The 20,907-nt window shown below is 41.9% G+C and overlaps 1 protein-coding gene across 1 annotated transcript in view; it reads right to left on the bottom strand.

The window, feature by feature from the left end:
- Positions 1–20,907, bottom strand: part of SLC23A2 (solute carrier family 23 member 2) — a 167,741-nt gene that overhangs the window by 25,476 nt on the left and 121,358 nt on the right. The window contains exons 7-10 of the mRNA XM_082253284.1: positions 18,319–18,386; positions 11,169–11,350; positions 4,899–5,019; positions 991–1,147 (exon numbers count right to left, since the gene is read on the bottom strand). Coding sequence (XP_082109410.1) covers positions 991–1,147; positions 4,899–5,019; positions 11,169–11,350; positions 18,319–18,386 — 528 coding nt within the window. The remainder of the gene's footprint in view (positions 1–990; positions 1,148–4,898; positions 5,020–11,168; positions 11,351–18,318; positions 18,387–20,907) is intronic.

Here is a 20,907-nt window from a genome sequence, read left to right as displayed (position 1 = left end):
CTGCAAAGACCATATCAAAGGACATGGGTTAAAAAAAAAGCTGTAGTATGTTATCATTAACAGTCTACTGCAGCAACAATGGATGTGAATATAATCATGGAATGGGTCCCATCTGGCTCGATATAAACAAATACTGGACCCTATTCATCAAAAAGTCTGCAGAAGACCAGTTCTTGCTACATATAACAACCAATCAAATTCTCACTTGCTATATCAAGGAGAAAAGAGAATCAATCTGATTGGTGGCTAAAAGAAACAATGACTTCCTTCAGCTAAGTTAATGCAAAGTGCCCATTAGTAATTTGCAACTTCTTATGTTAAAAGAGCACAAATGACAAAAGAGCAAAACTCTTGTACTCCATTACCAAATCATGGAGGCTCCTTCCTTTCATTACACTACCTCTTTGCAGACTATATTTATTAAATCCCATGTTTGAGGACAAACCTGTCATCAACGAAATCACCTAAATCACCCATTTCAGAAGCCTCTAATGAAAGCAGTCATTGTCAGATTCATAGCCCCCTCTCTACATTCTGGGCAGTAAAGCTGAACTTATTGAGCTTCATTTGTAACCCCTATATCAGGGATCCTCAAACTACAGCCCTCCAGCTGTTGCGGAACTACACATCCCATGAGGCATTGTAAAACTCAGACATTCAGAGACATGACAAGGCATGATGGGAATTGTAGTTCCTGAACAACTGGAGGGCCATAGTTTGAAGACTCTGCTCTATATGCTACCAATGAGGAGAATAGCTGCTTTCATCCAAGGTTTCACACCCAGGTAATTTGCATTGTGACAGAATTTAGTAATAGAGCATAAAGTAATGATGCCCAACCCCACGCAACCATTCAGAAACCAGCTTTTACCTAAAACTGAGAAAAAGTGGTCTGTGACTGGTTGCTGGGGAATGCTGAACATCTTTGCAATCCTACTACATAAGCTTTTAAAGCGTTATTAGACTTGATATTTATAGAATAACACTCACATGGGTAGGGAACTTTAAACCAAGGAGCTACAGTCAGAACTCCTTTCCTGGCATCAGTACGGGCATAAAACCCATATTTGGTATTATCTGGTGGAAAAACATCCGTCACGGTAAAGATAAAGCACAGCAACCAGGACACAAGGATTGCCATAATAATCTGAAAAACAATACAAATATATGTAAATAATGAGTAAATAGCAGCGATATAGTAAAAGAACAAAGCTATGGGCACATTGTACAACCATCCACCAACTCCTTATATATTCCAGAAATATTAAAGCCCATAATCCAAGGTGGTAGCTGGACTCTCTGATCTTTCCTACAAAATCCTAACTAAGCCTGGCAATACGCTGTTAGTTTTTTTTCTTCTCCCTTTTCACCCAGCAGTGGATGAAGAAGTCCCCCTGCCAGGACAGTGGATGCAGTTGCTGATCGACAAAAATATTTCTAGCCTGTCCCTTCCCCAGAAGTCGATGAAACTTTGACAGACATTTGATCGACTGTCTGTTGAGCATGAGCTGCCACACACTGATTGAAATTCAGCCAGTCTGTGCTGAACCGGCCAAATTTCGATCGGAGTATGGCCAGCTTAAAGGGTCACACTCTTGCAGCTATTCATTCCACGTCTTGGAGAATCTATCAGGTGTCCCAAGAAAAGTGGTATTTCCAATCTCATCTCTAGCTCGAGTTCCTAGAAATATTATCAACATATTATGTGACTTACCACCAGCCATACAATATAGTAAGTATATTTCTGTGTGGATGGTCTTCAGGAATCGCCATGTGAACTCAATACACAAGTACATCTCTACAATACATAACTAGACCATTCAGACATATTAAGAATGAAAAAAAACACTGGTCTCCACGGCTGATTTCTACTGAGTCGACCCATGCCTCCATGCTTGTAGATGTTGATCTAGAGGGATAGATGGTCGTTCTGCCTCACCTAGAAGTTATGTGGACCTTATATTTGTATTTTTATCTGTATTTTGATAATTAGCACCCCATGTGTGCATTGTTTTTTGGTCTTGGAATCGCTCTCGCTTTGATAAGTTGTAAAAGAGAAAATACTTTTCATTATTACCAAATCGGTTTTTCATGTGTGTGCCTGTTTTTAAAGGTTCTAAAACTGAAATTTTTTTTTTTCTTACCTAATGTATTCCCTAAACTAAAGTGATTGCTATTTTTTTCCCTTAATATAATAAACATGTCATACTTACCTGTGCAATGGTTTTGGACAGAGCACCCCCGATCCACCTTTTCTGGGGTCCTTCGCTGGCACTCCTGGCTCCTCATCCCCACCAAGCTCCCCCATAGAAAGCCACTTGCTATGGGGGCACTCATGTGTGCTTGCTCCCGAACCCCATAAGACACAGAGCGTGGTTCGGCCCCGTCACCCAGTCCCTTCTCACTGGCTTACATTGACAGCAGCAGGAGCCAATGGCTCTCTGCTGTATCTGAGCCAATGAGGTGTTCAAGCTGCGCTGTGTGTGTCTATGGGCGCACTCACACATGCACAACCATAGCAGGTGGCTCGCTATGGGGTCATGAAAGAGCCGAGAGCATCGGTGGGGGACTGCAGAAGAGGAGGACCATTGCACAGAGCAGGTGAGAATAACATGTTTATTATTTTAATAAAAAACTGCCTTTAGAAACACTTTAATGTGTTTAACACCTACAGTGCCTTGCGAAAGTATTCGACCCCCTTGAACTTTGCGACCTTTAGCCACATTTCAAGCTTCAAACATAAAGATATAAAACTGTAATTTTTTTGTGAAGAATCAACAAGTGGGACACAATCATGAAGTGGAACGAAATGTATTGGATATTTCAAACTTTAACAAATAAAAAAACTGAAAAATTGGGCGTGCAAAATTATTCAGGCCCCTTAAGTTAATACTTTGTAGCGCCACCTTTTGCTGCGATTACAGCTGTAAGTCGCTTGGGGTATGTCTCTATCAGTTTTGCACATCGAGAGACTGAAATGTTTGCCCATTCCTCCTTGCAAAACAGCTCGAGCTCAGTGAGGTTGGATGGAGAGCGTATGTGAACAGCACTTTTCAGTTCTTTCCACAGATTCTTGATTGGATTCAGGTCTGGACTTTGACTTGGCCATTCTAACACCTGGATATGTTTATTTGTGAACCATTCCATTGTAGATTTTGCTTTATGTTTTGGATCATTGTCTTGTTGGAAGACAAATCTCCGTCCCAGTCTCAGGTCTCTTGCAGACTCCATCAGGTTTTCTTCCAGAATGGTCCTGTATTTGGCTCCATCCATCTTCCCATCAATTTTAACCATCTTCACTGTCCCTGCTGAAGAAAAGCAGGCCCAAACCATAATGCTGCCACCACCATGTTTGACAGTGGGGATGGTGTGTTCAGGGTGATGAGCTGTGTTGCTTTTACACCAAACAATGTTTTGCATTGTTGCCAAAAAGATTGATTTTGGTTTCGTCTGACCAGAGCACCTTCTTCCACATCTTTGGTGTGTCTCCCAGGTGGCTTGTGGCAAACTTTAAAACGACACTTTTTATGGATATCTTTAAGAAATGGCTTTCTTGCCACTCTTCCATAAAGGCCAGATTTGTGCAGTATACGACTGATTGTTGTCCTATGGACAGAGTCTCCCACCTCAGCTGTAGATCTCTGCAGTTCATTCAGAGTGATCATGGGCCTCTTGGCTGCATCTCTGATCAGTCTTCTCCTTGTATAAGCTGAAAGTTTAGAGGGACGGCCAGGTCTTCGTAGATTTGCAGTGGTCTGATACTCCTTCCATTTCAATATCGCTTGCAAAGTGCTCCTTGGGATGTTTAAAGCTTGGGAAATCTTTTTGTATCAAAATCCGGCTTTAAACTTCTACACAACAGTATCTCTGACCTGCCTGGTGTGTTCCTTGTTCTTCATGATGCTCTCTGCGCTTTAAACGGACCTCTGAGAATATCACAGTGCAGGTGCATTTATACGGAGACTTGATTACACACAGGTGGGATTCTATTTATCATCATTAGTCATTTAGGTCAACATTGGATCATTCCGAGATCCTCACTGAACTTCTGGAGAGAGTTTGCTACACTGAAAGTAAAGGGGCTGAATAATTTTGCACGCCCAATTTTTCAGTTTTTTATTTGTTAAAAAAGTTTGAAATATCCAATAAATTTCGTTCCACTTCATGATTGTGTCCCACTTGTTGTTGATTCTTCATAAAAATTACAGTTTTATATCTTTATGTTTGAAGCCTGAAATGTGGCAAAAGGTTGCAAAGTTCAAAGGGGCCAAAAACTTTCGCAAGGCACTGTAATTTGACAGACCCTGTTGAAGCGCTGGAGAACAAAGCCATCTCCAGAGACCGTGGATCCTTGTCCCATTTCACCAGAATCTCTTTTGTAGGGATCATGTGTGGAATTGTGCAAACAGACCACCACGAAGATGGAAACCATCAGGCCCAGCACACGCATGCAAGCCCGGAGGGATGACCGTCTGCTTAACAACAGAAGTTGAATTGTCTCCTGCAATGTCTGGAATTCTTCCAGAGGAAGAAATACTCTGGCTGAGGCTAGAGTCAGATCCAGATAGTCCAGTTTTTGAGGAGAGAACCAAAGCAGACTTCTGAAGGTTAGGAATCCAACCGAACTCCCGCAGAGTTAGCAGAATAATCTCTGGATGTCCATCAGAGCAGTCGGTAACTCCGCTCGCAGAAGAAGATCGCCCAGGTACCCCAGTACCGGTATCCCCCATTGACTCAAATAATGCCAGCACCGGGGCCAGCAATTTTGTGAAGACCCAAGGAGCGGAGGCGAGACCAAAGCTGTGGCTTTTTTTAAATTAAAATAGTACATGGTGATCCTGCCATGAAGATCCATGTTCACGCCCTTCCTGTTAAAATATGATGACCTCTGAACTTACCGGGAACATTTTAAAGAGCTGAAACTTGTATGCGGTCCATCCTTTCTTGGACTTGTAGATGGGCAGTGGTAGTTTGACATTCCTGGCATACTGGGAGAAAAGCAGGACCAGAAAGATGGTGCTAAAGGAAGAGAAACAAAGGCATAAGTGTCTCTTCAACTTGTCAGTAACAGAGAAAGGGGGAGGCTGAAAGTGCTATACAGAATAATATGACATGAGTAAAATATTAATATCAACTGAATAAACAAAATCACCTAAACCCCAGGCAACAAAGCATATAGAGTATTATCATACAGAAAGCTCTGAGAAAAAGAAAATTCCATATTCAGTAGCCTTCAAACCAGCCAGTATTCTACGGAACATAATTCTATGCTACCTGATGGATTTAGCATTTTATATTATTTAGAAACCAACAAGACAAGAGGGGGGTCTGGATTTGGGCTTTAATTAAAGTTTTATTTACCATTCTATATATCCAAATTATTTCAGCAGTAATAGAACTGAGTGGAGGAAGGAGGAGGTGGTAATAATAACTAGAAACTCATCGGCTAGATAGAATGCTATGTCAAAAAAGGGAGAGCACCCAGCAAACTCTGCTCTACCACTAAATGCAACAGCATTGCTCTGGACAGTTCTGACCCTACAATCCCTTCACTAGCACAATGGATGCAATGTGCAATATGTGGCCTTCTTGTCCTTTTCATAGATGAACATGCATGCCTGCAAATAACATGACACTTGGAAAAAAAAATGTGCAAATCTGCTGTTATTTATGGTGTTTATCATTTATAACCAAAGCAGCAGAAGATTAAAAACTGGAACCTCAAGACAATGCCACAATCTCTGTATCTGCCCCTTACATATGTTTTGAAATGTATTCTTATAGATGCAGCCCTACGCTGTGGTCATAGTTTAACATCCTCCCTCATGGTAACAGAACTCGTTTATCTGCTTCCTTAATCCACCTAACCTGTCCCCAAACCGCAGTTCTCCCCTCCTATAATTTCACTGCTCTGTGAAGCAACAGACCCCTGATTGACTGCAAGCCTTGCCCCTCCCTGTCCCATTATACGCACATAAACACAGTACTGTGCAAAGGTTTTAGGCAAGTATGAAGAAATCTTGTAAAGTAAGAATGCTTTCAAAAATAGATTTTGTGTTAATTGTTTTTTTTTATTTACAAAATGCAAAGTGAGCGAACAGAAGAAAGATCCAAAGCAATTACATTTTTGGTGTGACTTCCCTCTGGCTTCAAACCAGCATCAATTTTTTTTTTTTTTAATAAAGATTTTATTGCTATATGTAAACAAGGCACATTGAACAATATGCATATCCAGCATCAATTCTTACACGTGCACAAAGTCAGGGATTTTGGAGCATTCACATTAGGAGTCCGTCAAACGGACTCCGTTTATCTCAGCGGGGAGATCCCCCGCTGAGCAGGAGGATGGCGGCTGTTCTCCGTGCTGAGACACAGCTGTCAGGTCCCCATGCATCTCTATGGGGGAATCGGATGGGAACGCTGGACAGATGGAAAATAGGGTTTCCATCCATCCAGATTTGATGGATCGGATCGGATGTCAGCATACATGTCTCCGCTGACATCCGATGCCCCATAGAGATGCATGGGGTGACCGTTCAGATCCGCCAAAAAACTGACAGGCGGATCTGAACGGTCTGCCTGTGTGAAAGGGGCCTTAGAGTCAGGTGTATTGATTAACCAATTATACCAAGCATTTGCTAATCATCATTAATTTCATATGTATGTTGAAACACAGTCATTAACAAGCAAAAACAGCTGTGTAGGAGGCTTAAAACTAGGTGAGGAACAACCAAACTCTGCTACTAAAGCTGGGTACACACTATCCAACTTTTGTGGTTAGATTTCCTTCAGATTTACCTTTTCTATGTAGTGCAAGGGCCTGCCAGATTGCATACAAATTGAAAGTGTTTAGGTTTGACCTCATATTATATGGTTTTGGTAAGTCTAAAGGAAAAAGTCTTCAGAAAATCTTATAGTGTGTATGGCCCATTAGGTAAGGTTGTGAAAGACAGTTTCCTGTTACAGGTCATACACCATGGCAAGACTGAACCCAGCAACAAGACACAAGGTGTTTCTACAACTTCAGCAAGATCTCTGCCAAGCAAAGATTTCAAAGCCGACTGGGGTTTAAAGATACGCTGTTCAAGCTCTTTTGAAGAAACACAAAAACGGTCAACATTGAGGACCGTAGACATAGTGGTCGGCCAAGGACACTTCATGTAGCAGATAAAAGACACATGCTTACTTCCTTTCAACATCGGAAGATGTCCTGCATTGCCATCAGCACAGAACTGGCATAAACCAGTGGGGCCCAGGTACACCAATCTAATGTCCAGAGAAGTCTGGCCAGTGATCTTCATGGAAGAATTGCAGCCAAAAAGCCATACATCTGATGTGGAAACAAGGCTAAGCGACTCAACTATATAGGTGCACCTACAAAAATATAGGTGCAGAAAAATGGCAGCAGGTGCTCCAGACTGACAAGTTAAACTTAGAATTATTTAGCTGTAGCAGGAGGCAGTTTGTTCACTGAAGGGCTGGAGAGCAGTACAATAACCAGTGTCTGCAGGCAACAGTGAAGCATGGTGGAGGTTCCATACACGTTTAGGGCTGTATTTCTGCAAATGGGAGTTGGAGATTTGGTCAGGATCAATGATGTCCTCAATGCTGAGAAATACAGGCAGATACCTATCCATCATGCTGTATCATAAGGGAGGCACGTGATAGGCCCCAAATTAATTTTGCAGCAGGACAACAACCCCAAACATGCAGCCAATGTCATTAAGAAGTATCTTCAGCATAAAGAACAAGGAGTTCTGGAAGTGATGGTTTGGTCCTTACAGAGCCCTGATCTCATCATCATAAAGTCTGTTTGGGATTACATGAAGATACAGAAGGATTTGAGGCAGCCTACATCCACAGAAGATCTGTGGTTAGCTCTCCAAGATGTTTGGAACAACCTACCTGCGGAGTTCCTTCAAAAACTCTGTGTAAGTGTACCTAGAAGAATTGAAGAACTAATGCAGTTTTGAAGGCAAAGGGTGGTCACACCAAATATGGATCGGATTTGGATTTCTCTTCTGTTCATTTACTTTCCATTTTGTTATTTAATAAAAATAAATGACTAATAAACGCTTACATTTCTAAAATAATTTTACACCTGCCTAAAACATTTGCACATGAGCATACATATACATGTTGTAGGTAAAAATACATGCAATGACTTTGTAATAAACACATATTTAAAATGTTACTAAACCCAGGACCCTGCATTCACTATGTCTGGTCTCCCACAGTAAACAGAACATGGAAAGGTAACTATTTTAGTAAATATAAACTGCTAAATACCTTTTTTCATCAGCAGTTAGAGCAATCTTGTGCATTGTATCAGTGTCTGCTTGAACCAGAGTCCCCCCCCCCCCCCCCGAAAAAATGAAAAGTCAGCATCTATAAATACTGTTTTCAGATCGTCTCCTGGGTGCTGCCGCCATTCGTGGTAAGGGAAACCGGCAGTGAAGACCTTCAGCTTTACAGCCAGTTCCCTGCTGCGCTTTCTAACTGACCCAGCGGTGGAGGAAGGGGGTCGAACTTCACCCCAGCGGCGTCTCATGAACGTAGGGACCATTACCTGTCAAAAACAGGTACCCGTTCCCCCCTGAAAGGAACCAAATGTGGCACCGGAGGGGGGAGGAAGCAGATAAGCGGAGCTTCCACTTTTGGGTGGAACTCCGCTTTAAAGCTCCCCTGATCCTCTGTCCGGACAGTGCTGATTGGCCCTGTGCACCCCCCCCCCCCCCAAGAAAAAAGAAAATGTCTCCAGCAATACACACCAATCTGAGCATAGGCAGCCTGTCCTCTAATGTTCTGTTCTATCACGAGATGGGTAGGAGTCAGTTAAAGAAGAGGAGGATCAGAGAGACAGGATCACACCGCCTTTATATACAATATGGAGGATTAACCCCTTAGGTTCCACAGTGAGTATAACAAGCATGCTTTACACACCGATTTTACTGTTGTGGGTTTAGTGACACTGTAAATGTTCTTCTGTGAAACATTTGTCCAAATGTTCTGCTTTAATGAATCCATTATTATTTGCATAGTGTTATATGATATTCCGCTGAACTTCACAGACAAGTAACTTTTTTGTGGGACTAGGGAGCGGATCCAATGGGTAGATTGCCATTTTTTTTTTTCTAGGAAACTGTTGTGTGGTATATAAACACATTAACACAGAAGAAGCATTTATACAAAAAGCATCCAGATCAGAATAACCAGTTATTTAACTTCATGGCGATGGAGAACAATATTCACATTTTATCATACTCTGACGCTTCCAAGAAGCTTATCTAATCTGCAAACTTAGTTGCATCAGTTACGTTTGTCTTTGAAGTTAAAAATGAGGACAAATGAGGATACACAGACATTTTGGGGCATGTGATCAGGGCACTAATGCAATTTAGAGGGGAACTTAACACGCAAATAAAAACTCATTTCATTTTATAAACAGCCACTTACAAGCCTGAAGTCCATCTTTTAACAAATCTGTTTTACCCAGAAGTGAGACTTTCCTGAGATTGAAGTGACGCCTAAAAATTTCAGCCCACTTTGTTGAAAATTATTTTGTGTGACAACACTGAAGCTACATTATCACCATTCCAAACTTTTACCATTAAAGGGAAATGGGACACGGTTCTCTCACATCCCACAGCCAGGACTAGCATGCCCCTTGCCAGCCTGATGACAATTTCAGCTTCAGTTCTCATTCATCATAATGTAAACACATTTTTGTAAACTTCTTTTATTCAGGTTGTACTGCTGACCTTATAAAATATAATCAGGATCACAAAACAATGTCTGGTGTTAAAAGGAGGAATGGCAGATTAACACAGAGTTATTCTCACTGATGAACCAATACTTTAGGTGGATTTAAGGCTGGCTCAATATGATAAAAATCATCAATTTTATTTATTTTCTCATATCGGTTACCTGCCCTTCTATACCCATCAATACTTGTGAAATCCTTAAAGAAGAACTCCGGGATAGGGGGAAAAAAAATGGGATTTTTGTACTTACCGTAAAATCCATTTCTCTGAGTTCATCGACGGACACAGCGCACCATAAATCACAACTATTGGGCTATATTATCTCCACCAGGAGTAGGACTAGGCAGAACAAAAAAACAACCATGGGCTATCCTCATCTGCTATAGAACACCCCTCTCTGCTCGAGGTAATCCATTTATTTCTGTCTAGTCAGGAGTAAAAAAACGTTTTATGGATCGCTGTGTCCGTCGGTGAACAAAAGAGAAAATCACCCATTAGTACTACACAAAACACTAAACAGTTAATACAAGTTTGAAAATTCTTACCACTGAGAAAAGTTTAAATGAATTTTTATGACCTCATTTGCAATTCACAAGTTTGCCCTGGCATAGAGGGGGTGTAACAGCAGTGATTATGTCATATCCCCTCTCCGCTCTCTCTGCAGTAAAAAGAAACTACAGTTCCCATCATCCACAGGGAATGGTAGTGAATGTGGGCAGGCACACAAGGCCTGTACATGCTGAATAGGTCATAGTCCCAGTCCGCCCACCACAGCAAATGGAGCTGAATTACATCACTGCTTCCTGCAAGAACCACAGAAGGGATGTGCCAAGACCATGGGCTGGTGGAATAGGAGGCATAGTAGCCACCGCTCTTACAAACAGGAAACCAAAGAGAATTAACAATTTGATTTGAAAATTAATAAGCTATTTCCGAGAAACTACTGAGTGAACCAGAAGATGGATGACATATTCAGTGAAGGTAGGAAATCAGCAACAAGGACATGTAAAGATGGTTTTGCCCAGAGTTCTGCTTCAACTATGGCTTTTTGGCTACCCACAGGTAGAGGAAGATTGTTGGAAATCACTGTAAAATGATGAGAGCTTTATATAACCTCAGCTGCCTATGTATCTGGATCTATCAATTTTTTTGATTGTCACTGCAGGTGACCTCTGCCTATGCATATGATGGTTTGCATTGTTGAATTGTCAATGTTTTTGATAGGTTTATATTTATGCTAATAAGCCAAATTAATGCTCCCACAAAAAGAAAATAAATGCATCAGCACTTTTTTTGATCTACAAAGAGGGGAAAAGGACTTTACAGCTCCACATACACATTACATTAATCACATTGCCTAGTTTAGCCAAAAATATTGTTAAGGCAGGGGACATTACTACTTACAGCATAGCGATACCCCAGTGTTTGCCGGCTCTTTCCCCAGCAGCCTGGAAACCAGACAGACCAATAAGAGACACCGTGGGAGTGATTGTCAATGGTCCAATATATCTCAGCAGAGCTCCGGGTAGACCAAGAAATCCAATAACCACTTCTATAAGTGAGGACATGATGATGGCTCCTTGTATCTGTGTTGGATTACAGAATGATTAGGTCACCAAATGAGAAATTTAGAGTGTGGTCCAAACCGTACATGTACAATTTTGGTAAATTAAATAAATATAGAAAGACACACAAAATGTAAGATGAGATCATTTTATAGTATATATCAGCCATTCCCAACTAGGGTTCCATTAGAGCAGGCATGTCCAACCTGTGGCCCGGGGGCCGAATGCGGCCCAGAACCGCAGGCAATGCGGCCCAATTCCCCCTGACAATTTTTTTTTTTGCTGGGGAGGAAGGAAGTCGAGTCGGGGACACGGCCACAGAGGCTGCCTCGGAGGGGATCATCCACTAGTTGTGGTAAATTAGTGCTGGGGGGGGGCACGGCAGCACGGGAGGGCGCGGCGGCATTTTATTCCTTATATACCTTAACTATAGTATATATTTTATATGCGGCCCGAGAAAATTTCTCTACACTCAGTGTGGCCCAGAGAAGCCAAAAGGTTGGACACCCATGCTCTAGAGGTTGCTACATGTTCCTTGAGCTGTGGCTGATTGACCTCCCATTTGCTGATGCTTGTATAGTTCCAGTATCTAAGCCACTTGGCAAAGCCAGCAGCATGACACCAATTAATTTATCAGTCTTTAAGGGTGGCATTCTTTGTTACGGTTGTATTCTTCTACAGACCACCAGTATAAGGAGCATATTTGCCATTGACTCCAATTAATTGGTTTTAGTAAGGGTTCTCTGATACCTAAAAATATTTTTTGGGGTTCCTCTGGGATAAAAGGTTGTTTAAGGCTGGTGTATAGCCATACATAAAAATGTAATTGCAAATAAAATGTAGGATACATACATTACAATGCATAAGGTACACCACTCTCCCTGGAACATGCATGCAAAATCAGATAAAAGTTATGCTTCAAAGCGTGTCAATAACATTTGAAACAATCATGTAACAAGGCATGCACTCTGAAACCTGACAGCCTAAACAAGTAAAAACAGTGCACATAGACAAATGACAAATTACCTAGGTGGGGCTGAGAAATTAACGTTGGTTACAAGACTCTACATGACACTTATAGCCTCCATCTAGCTATATTCAGGGCAACATATATCAAAATCTAATTTGGGAGTCTCAATGATAATTTATTGATAGCCTAATTAGAACAAACAGTTTGCAATTAAAAATGTTATGAAACAGGTGATTTGGATGCAACCAGCAGCCTACTGTGCCAGTATAGTCAAGCAGGTTGCCTTTGCAATGGGAGAGAGCAGACAAGCGGAATCATTGCAATTGTGAATTACAGATTCATGTGACCACAAACTCTTATTCCTTTCAAAGAAGTATAGCCAAAGCTTTTTTGGCTATAATTCTATGGACCACGGGAGTGCAGTCTAAAGCCCACTGTCCGCTGACGTCACAGAGCTGGTCCAGATGGACAGTTATCGGCTCTTTGCTCATTGAAGACCGAAAACTGAGCCATCAGCAGTCTTTAATTGCTCAGTTCTCAGTGCAGAGGTATCAGATCAATTCTGCAGCCATTTAGGTGAATATAAAGGTTTGTTTTTTTAGATCCCAAAAACTTCTCTTTTACCAATAGTAGTGCCCACAAACAATTAAACAAAAAATAAATAATGGGATTTTTGACTTACCGTAAAATCCATTTCTCTGATGTTCATTGATGGACACAGCTCCTGATTTTTCTAAACCATTGGGTTATATTACCCCCTACATGAGTAGGACACTAGGCAGGAAAAAGCTGTTTTGTTACAAGCAGTGTCAGAAGAAATCCAACTCCACAGAGGGGTAGGTGCGGTGTCCGTCAATAAACATCAGAGAAATTGATTTTACGGTAAGACAAAAATCCCATTTTCTCTTTCGTTCATTGACGGACACAGCTCCTGACTCTTCTTAACCATTGGGACGTCCCAAAGCAGTGTTAAACATGAGAGGTGGGAAAACAACAGAAATAAAATTCCCAAGGCTAACCATAGCCGACCAGGTAATATGGAGCTCAACCAAAACAACTGGAGCTCACCTGAAAAAAACAATACATACTCTAAACAGCAGCCTGCAAAAGCTTGCGACTAAAAGAAGCATCCGCAAATGCTAACACATCCACTTTATAAAACTTTGTAAAACTTTATAAAAGTATGCAGACGATTAGATGGCCCCCTTGCAAACCTGCATCACTGATGTCTGATGATGGAAGGCCCAGAAGGAACTAAGCGCCCGAGTAGAGTGTGCCTTATTAGGGAAAGGAGGAACTTGGCCCCTAATTAAATAAGCCTGAATCACTGTCTGATCCATCTGGAAAAGGCTGCAGCAGAAACGGCCAACCCTTTTCAAGGTCCAACTGTGAGTACAAATAGTGAGTCTGACTTCCAAAAAGAATCCGTAGCTGCCAAGTACACCCTGTTTGCCTGAACCACATCCAGGGAATGCAGAGTCATTTTCTTAGGATGTTTAGGACTGGGACATAGGTAAGGCAACACAAGGTCTTCATTCACATGGAAATCAGAGACAAACCTTTGGAAGGAACAACAGACAGAGATGAAGAACCACCTTAGCTCTGTAAAGCAACAGGTAAGGTGGACGACAAGACAACGCCGCCAGCTCCGACACCCTGCACGCAGAAGTATAAGCCACCAAAAAGGCCACCTTCTGGGTCAATGTAAGCAGGGGAACCTTCCGATATTTTCGAAGGGAGATTTCTGGATAACTGACAACACCAATTTGAGGACGCATAATGGTAATGGAGACCACATTAGAAGAAACCAGTGTTGAGCTCCCTGGATAAAGGTACGCACCAAGGAAAGTGTGATCAATGGACATTGAAAGAAAACCACCAAGGCCAAAACCTGGCCCTTGATGGTACTAAAGGCCAGGCGCTGATCAACTGAAAAGGAGCGAAGGAGAACCCCAAAAGACTCACACCACGCAACGTAGGTCTTCCAAATATGGTGGTAGATCTTCCTAGAAGTAGATTTTCTAACCTTTACCAGCATAGGCATCACCGATTCAGACAAAGATAAAAGAGAAATAAAAAATCGGCGCAATTTCCTGGTACAGATGGATAATGATGGATGGACAATCAAATATCCAATCTAATATGTAAGATGGTATGTAACAATGTCCTCACTCCGTCACTAAAATAATAAAGATGTGAGGTGCAGATGGATAAATTGTACACGTAGCGTTATAATATGATTGGCCCAATCTTCGGATTAAATTAGGCCTAGTTGTCACAACTGCCAGATACCATGGTACCGGAGACCTAATGAAGCCGGAGACAAAGAGATACATCCGAGAAGCATTGGGCCAATCATATTATAACGTTTTGAAGTGATCCACACTGATGGGAAAGAGGTGCATCCTATACCATCCATCCTATCCTGTAAAAGGCCCTGAGTACATCTAAGGAGCTGTCTATAAACACTGTTAAGAGTGTTTACCAAGAAGATAGAGGGTCCTGTAAAGTGGAGTCTATCCATCCATCCATCCCCATAAGGAGAGGTGCTATCAGTTGAAGTAATATATATTACAAACACGCTCATTTGAGTGTGCATGGAGGTGAGCGGCCATTGCACATATCTGTCTATGTAATAGCTCACTGGAGTGAAACATCACTGTCATCAGACAACACGTAGAGTTCACTCACGGAAGTCACCTGTTTTATATTGGGACTCACTTTTGCAAGTCACCTTATATTTTTGGAGTCATCACCATTCACATCATTCACTTTATGGACTTTTTACTTTTATGAGATATCTTTTGTGATATATTTCACGTCAACATTTGTTGGTTTTTACCATTTAAATATTTTCATTTTGTACTACTGCACTGAGCCACCTTGGTATTATTTATGTGCACGACTATATAGTCCTTCACTTCACTGATATTTATTGGACCTCACTGATTTTTCAGGAGTTGTTCATTTATCCATCTGTACCGCATTTCACGCTAGCACTTGTTGCTTTTACTTTGAATATTGCCACCTGCACTATTGCACTGAGCCATTCTGGAATCATCATTTATGTGCACTATATAGTCCTTCACTTGATTCTGATTTGATTTCCTTCACCTCACTAATTCTGCAGTTGAAGATAATTTTTACTTTGTGCATTTTGTGAATTTTAGCCATCTGTACAGCTTCTTCTTGATCATTCCTTGTTCACTTATTCATCTGTACCTTTGACAGTTGTACTATTTCTTTACTTCATTTATTTGAGCACAAAATGATTTGGACCCACACACACTTTTTTAGATTCATCCATCTGTACCTATATGTGTACAATTTATCCATCTGCACATCACATCTTTATTATTTTAGTGACGGAGTGAGGACATTGTTACATACCATCTTACATATTAGATTGGATATTTGATTGGCCACTTATCCATCCATCATTATCCATCTGTACCAGGAATTTGCGCCAATTTTTATTTCTCTTTTATCTTTGTTTTACGGTGGAGACACCGATTAGAATTGGCAGCTGTTCCACTTTTTGGTACCGAGTTTGACCCTATTATTATTCCATCACTTACCTTAGGTAGCGCATTGGTTTTTTTCTTCTGCACCGATTCAGATAAACCTCTATCCCTTCAGCACCTGGCTTTCAACAGGCAAGCCATTAAAAGCCAGCGACTGTAAAGCAGGATGGAAGATTGGTCATCGAGACAGCAGATCTTCCCAGAGAGGAAGTCTCCAAGGAGCATTGGCGACCAGCCGGACCAGATTGGTGTACCAAGACAGGCGAGGCCAGTCTGGAGCCACCAGACCAGAAAGACCGGAATCCCTTGCTGCCTCGATCCTGCACATGAGTCTTGGCAGAAGTTTGAGAGGGGGAAAGGCATAAATAAGACTGTACTGACGCCAAGGAGCCACTATTGCGTCTGCGACATCAGCCAGAGGATCCCGAGATCATGCCACAAACCTCTGTACCCTCCATTGAATGTGTACAGCAGAGATGGCTGGAACGATCGTTCTGCCCACCTTAGAATGCCGGCTACTTCCCGAAAGGCCAGGACACTTCTTGTGCCCCCATGGTGATTGACATAGGCCACGGCCGTATCATTGTCCGATTGAATTTGTAACAGACACCCCTGAAGACTAATTGTCAAAGATCCAGACAAAGTCTGATTGCTCGGAATTCCAGTACATTGATCGTCAGTCAGGATTCTTCCCGAGTCAAGACCCTCTGAGCACAAGCTGTGCCGAGGATGCCTCCCCAACCAGACAGGCTGGCATCCATGGTGACAACCGCCCAGTACAGGGGGAGAAGGATTTCCCTGTCAGTGTCGGGGAATGAAGCCACCTCTAGAGACTGTGAATTCTTGTCCCATTTCACCATAATCTCTTTTTTCAGAGATCTCGTGCGGAACTGTGCAAACAGAACTGAAGATAAACCGTGACCACCAAATTTTTAGAGGGGTGGAGGAACCAAAAACCCTCTAGTGGTAGAGGTAGAAGTAGAGGGGGGACAGCTACTTTCCATACCAGGAACAAGGTGGGCACTGCTCCTGACAGACAACTGCTCCATCGGGATGTGGGTGGCTGTTGGCCAGGAGGAACGCTGCGACTCAGGCCGAGGCCAGGTTGTATTTACCCCCACGAGACCTTTAACTCGCACGCCAGCCCCCGTCCTGTAGGGCTATGTCGCTGGCCAGACTGAGGGGACCATCTTGATCTAGACTATCCAGTTCGTCGCCCTGCCTGGCAGTTGATTGTAAATTCTCACAGGAACAATAGAACAAAGATATAAAAAAATCCATTTAAAAGGAAAAAATTGCCAGGACTAGAAATTCCAGCAAGGAACTAGGTCCTTACTCCTGACTGGGCGGAAAAAAAACTGACTGCCTATAGTTGAGTGTGGGTGTATACCCCCTCAGACTGCCCATAGGCGTTGTCAAGCTTTTTCCTGCCTAGTGTCCTACTCCTGTAGGGGGCAGTATAACCCAATGTTTAAGAAGAATCAGGAGCTGTGTGCGTTAATGAACGAAATAGAAAAAATTAAAAACACTTCAAGTAGTGTAAACCCAAAGACAAACATTTATTATATTGCAGCTTAACAGTTTTTATATGTGATAGCTGCATAATGCCTCGTACATACGTACCGATCGTCGGCCGAACGATCAGCCGTCTTTTGTCCGAGGGCTGTCGTGTCTGTTGAAAAGTGCAAAAGACTGCACACGAATTTTGTCGGCCAACAACAGCCGACTGCAGAAGTGATGTCATGTGATGGTTAACTTTCCTTGTCTTTTTTCTTTTCTGAGCACAAATCTGCTGTCTGTCGGCCGAATTCTGTACTGACTGGCGAACAATCGGCCGTTCTGGTGTCGGCATACAAAAATTTTAATGCTTGCACGACAGATTCTGTTCGGCCGAAAGTGCGCTGTCGGCTGTCGGAAGCATCATACTAACAAGCCTACAATCGGCCAATCGGTCGTCGGCCGAATCCTTTCGGCCGACAATCTGCACGTGTGTACGGGGCATTAGTTTCCTTTTTTAGGCTTTCATCTGGTGATCCAGTCAGTCAAGTCTGTTGTTTGTCAACAGAACAAGCTCTCTTGCAGGTAACAGGGATGAGACAAACCATTTAACACTGTCAGGGGTGCTTAAAATGATCAGCTTTTATTTATGTAAAACGTTTATCCCAAAGGGAAAAAAAACGTTTGCTGTAACTGATTATAAAGTATCTAAATCTGTTAGTACATCTAACACTCCTCTCTCGACAGACTGACAAAGTTGCTGTCCAAATGTGACCCCGATGCTCATTCAGAGTTGTGTCTCTCTAATACAGGAGGTGTGTTACTATCCAGATCACCAAAGGAAAAAAGTCTAATAAAGAAAACTAATGCAATCACCACATCTAATGAGTGGTAAGCTGCAATACATTCCATTTTGGCTTGGGGTTTAATACTGCATTTTCATGACTCTGAACACCTATTAGAAAGCAATGCCATGTGAGTCAATTAATTTACTGTACCTCCCGTATCCTCGGGTGCCATATGTGTTCTGTGTGAAGCAGCTCTGTTCCGTTAGCAAAATTTATATCTGCAACAGAAACAAAGCAAAGGTTAGCCCCTCTCCTAATTATGAATAACCTTTATTCTTCTTACTGGATAATAAAAACGTAATTAGCCTGGTCTGAGAATATCCCCTCCATCCATTAAAATGAAATATTCTGTTGACACATGCAAAAGAGATTGTCAAATGGAAACATACAAGTCTTATACTAACTGAAACCCTCATCACATGGAATTGATTTTAGATGGATAATTGTTCCAGCATAACATTGGGAAGGGGAATGAAGTAGTGACCTTTAAAGGTGCAGCTTTTCCTTCATAGTCCAATCAGCAGAAAGGGAAAGATGCTGCACCAGACTGTATGGCTAAAGCCAGCCATAGATGGTGTGATTTTCTTTTCTGCAACTACGGGTTGCAGAAACGATTCCCCCATCAATACAGTCAGTGTTGATGGGGGAATCCCTCCCATGGAGCTTTTGGGTTCTCCCAGTAGGGAGAGCCATCCCTGCCGGGAGAACACACGGTGATTATTGCTAGCAGCCAAAGCCGCTGACAATAATCACAAGGGAAATACGACAGACTGGATGTATCAGCCTGCCCGAACATGGTTCAAATTTAATCTCGGCAGGTCCCTGCTGGCCCAGCAAAGTTGAGCACCTGGCTTTACTGTCTGGCAGGGATGGCTGAATACCAATATTGGCTGGTGGAAAATATATGTATTTAGAAAAACAAACAGCCAAGAATTGCAAAGAAAAGGGATGTGAATGCAAATGACACATCTGTACCAGTCCAACAAAAATCTGCTTCTGTTATATACTAATATAGGTAGGTCAGTCTAGCTAATACTGAATTATATATATAGGTGTCTCAGAGCTGTTGCTAGTACTAATTTACTATCATGTTTTCATTTTACAGCTCACAAAAGGCATGAGTGGAATGAAGGAAATTAAAGCTAATGTATATACAGTCACTGATTCTATATTTAGGCCTTCCTAGGGATTGTGGGTATTGTGTAAGAGACCTCCAACTGCAGTACGTGAGCGTCCAAACAACAAAATGAAAAAGTAACTACTGGAAATTCCCACTGAAATGATTCCCAGGGTATGTTAATAATAAGAAGTCCTGACCTCTGACCAATTTCCATGAGCACATTATTTCCCTTATTCCATCCCCAGGCCATGGAGAGAGAATATGAGAAATACATAAATAAGAGATAAAAGTAACACTGATTTAGAAAGCCACAATCACAATAAAACACATAAAAAGCTTGTGGCATTCTCCCTGTTAAACACCAGGGAAATAAATTATTCCTGGCTAATCTCTAATTATTAGGGTGGTGTCCTAAGAACATAATAGAAAACTATAGAAAAAGATAAAAATCCCAAAAATGAGAACCAACTAAAGAAGTTCTCTACTAGGACCACTGCGGTTTTTAACCAAAAAGCAAAAACTATATTACAAACTTAAAATAATCAAGTACATTTTAAGAATGCTGCGTATGGTGGCAAGGTGTACGACCGGGCAACGATGTTTTACATTTGGTCACGTTGTCATTTGTTTTTAACGGTGAATGGTGGAACTTCTCTTTTATTAAATCTTAAAGTGTACTTGATTCTAAGGTTTGGAATAAAGTTTTTGCTTTTTTGGTTAAAAACCGCAGTGTTCCTAGTACAGAACTTCTTTAGATGGTAATCCTTTTTGGGATTTCCATTTTATCATTTTCCACAAACACCGATAATACTAGAGATGCACCGATCCGGCTTTTTTGGAGCCGATACCGATATCTGGCGAGGTGAAAACGCTGATACCGACACAACCGATCCGGAGCTACACACAAAGCAAGCGGCTGCAAAGCCGCTGCTTCATGTGTGTGGCTCCTCCATTCACAGGCGGAGTGCATCTGATATCACTCCGCCTGTGAGCCGGACCTATATAGGAAGTAGCGGCCCCCATCCCATACTACTACTGCACCTAGTAAGGGATGGCTGAGCCGTTACTCAGCAAAAACCGGATCGGCCCGTGGGACGGCTGAACTTTACCGATCTCCGATCCAGCTATTTTGCCCAGATCGGGGTCCGATTTCCGATCTGAATATCGGATCGGTGCATCCCTAGATAATACTCAAACTTTTATGCTCAGCGGTATTCATTTTTTATTGAAAAGGAGTCCCTACATCCCCCTCCATGGGAGAATGTAGGAAAAAGGAGGATTTTTAAGTGCCAAGAACAAAATCAACTACTATAGTAAAGATTTTAAAAATATTTCTCTAGATTTTATTTACACAAAACAGTTTTTAAAAAACACATATGATATCATAAATCCAAATGACAGCAACATTGACAATATATGACCATTCTGTTCAATCAATGCGTGAAGGAGAGTTTATGGATCATGGATTGGATGGACCCATCCAATAACCCGTGGATGGCCAGCCAGCTTTACTCCAAGGTTTCAATCAGACAAACAGAGCCTCAAAGGAAACTGTGCCTTCCACAGTGTTATTTAACCCACAGTGATAAGGGGCAATACAAATAACCATTAAAAAAAAT

The sequence above is a fragment of the Pelophylax lessonae genome (assembly GCF_965119305.1).
Source record: "Pelophylax lessonae genome assembly, chromosome: 4".
Classification (NCBI taxonomy): Eukaryota; Metazoa; Chordata; class Amphibia; order Anura; family Ranidae; genus Pelophylax; species Pelophylax lessonae.
This window is presented reverse-complemented; position numbering and strand designations above follow the sequence as displayed.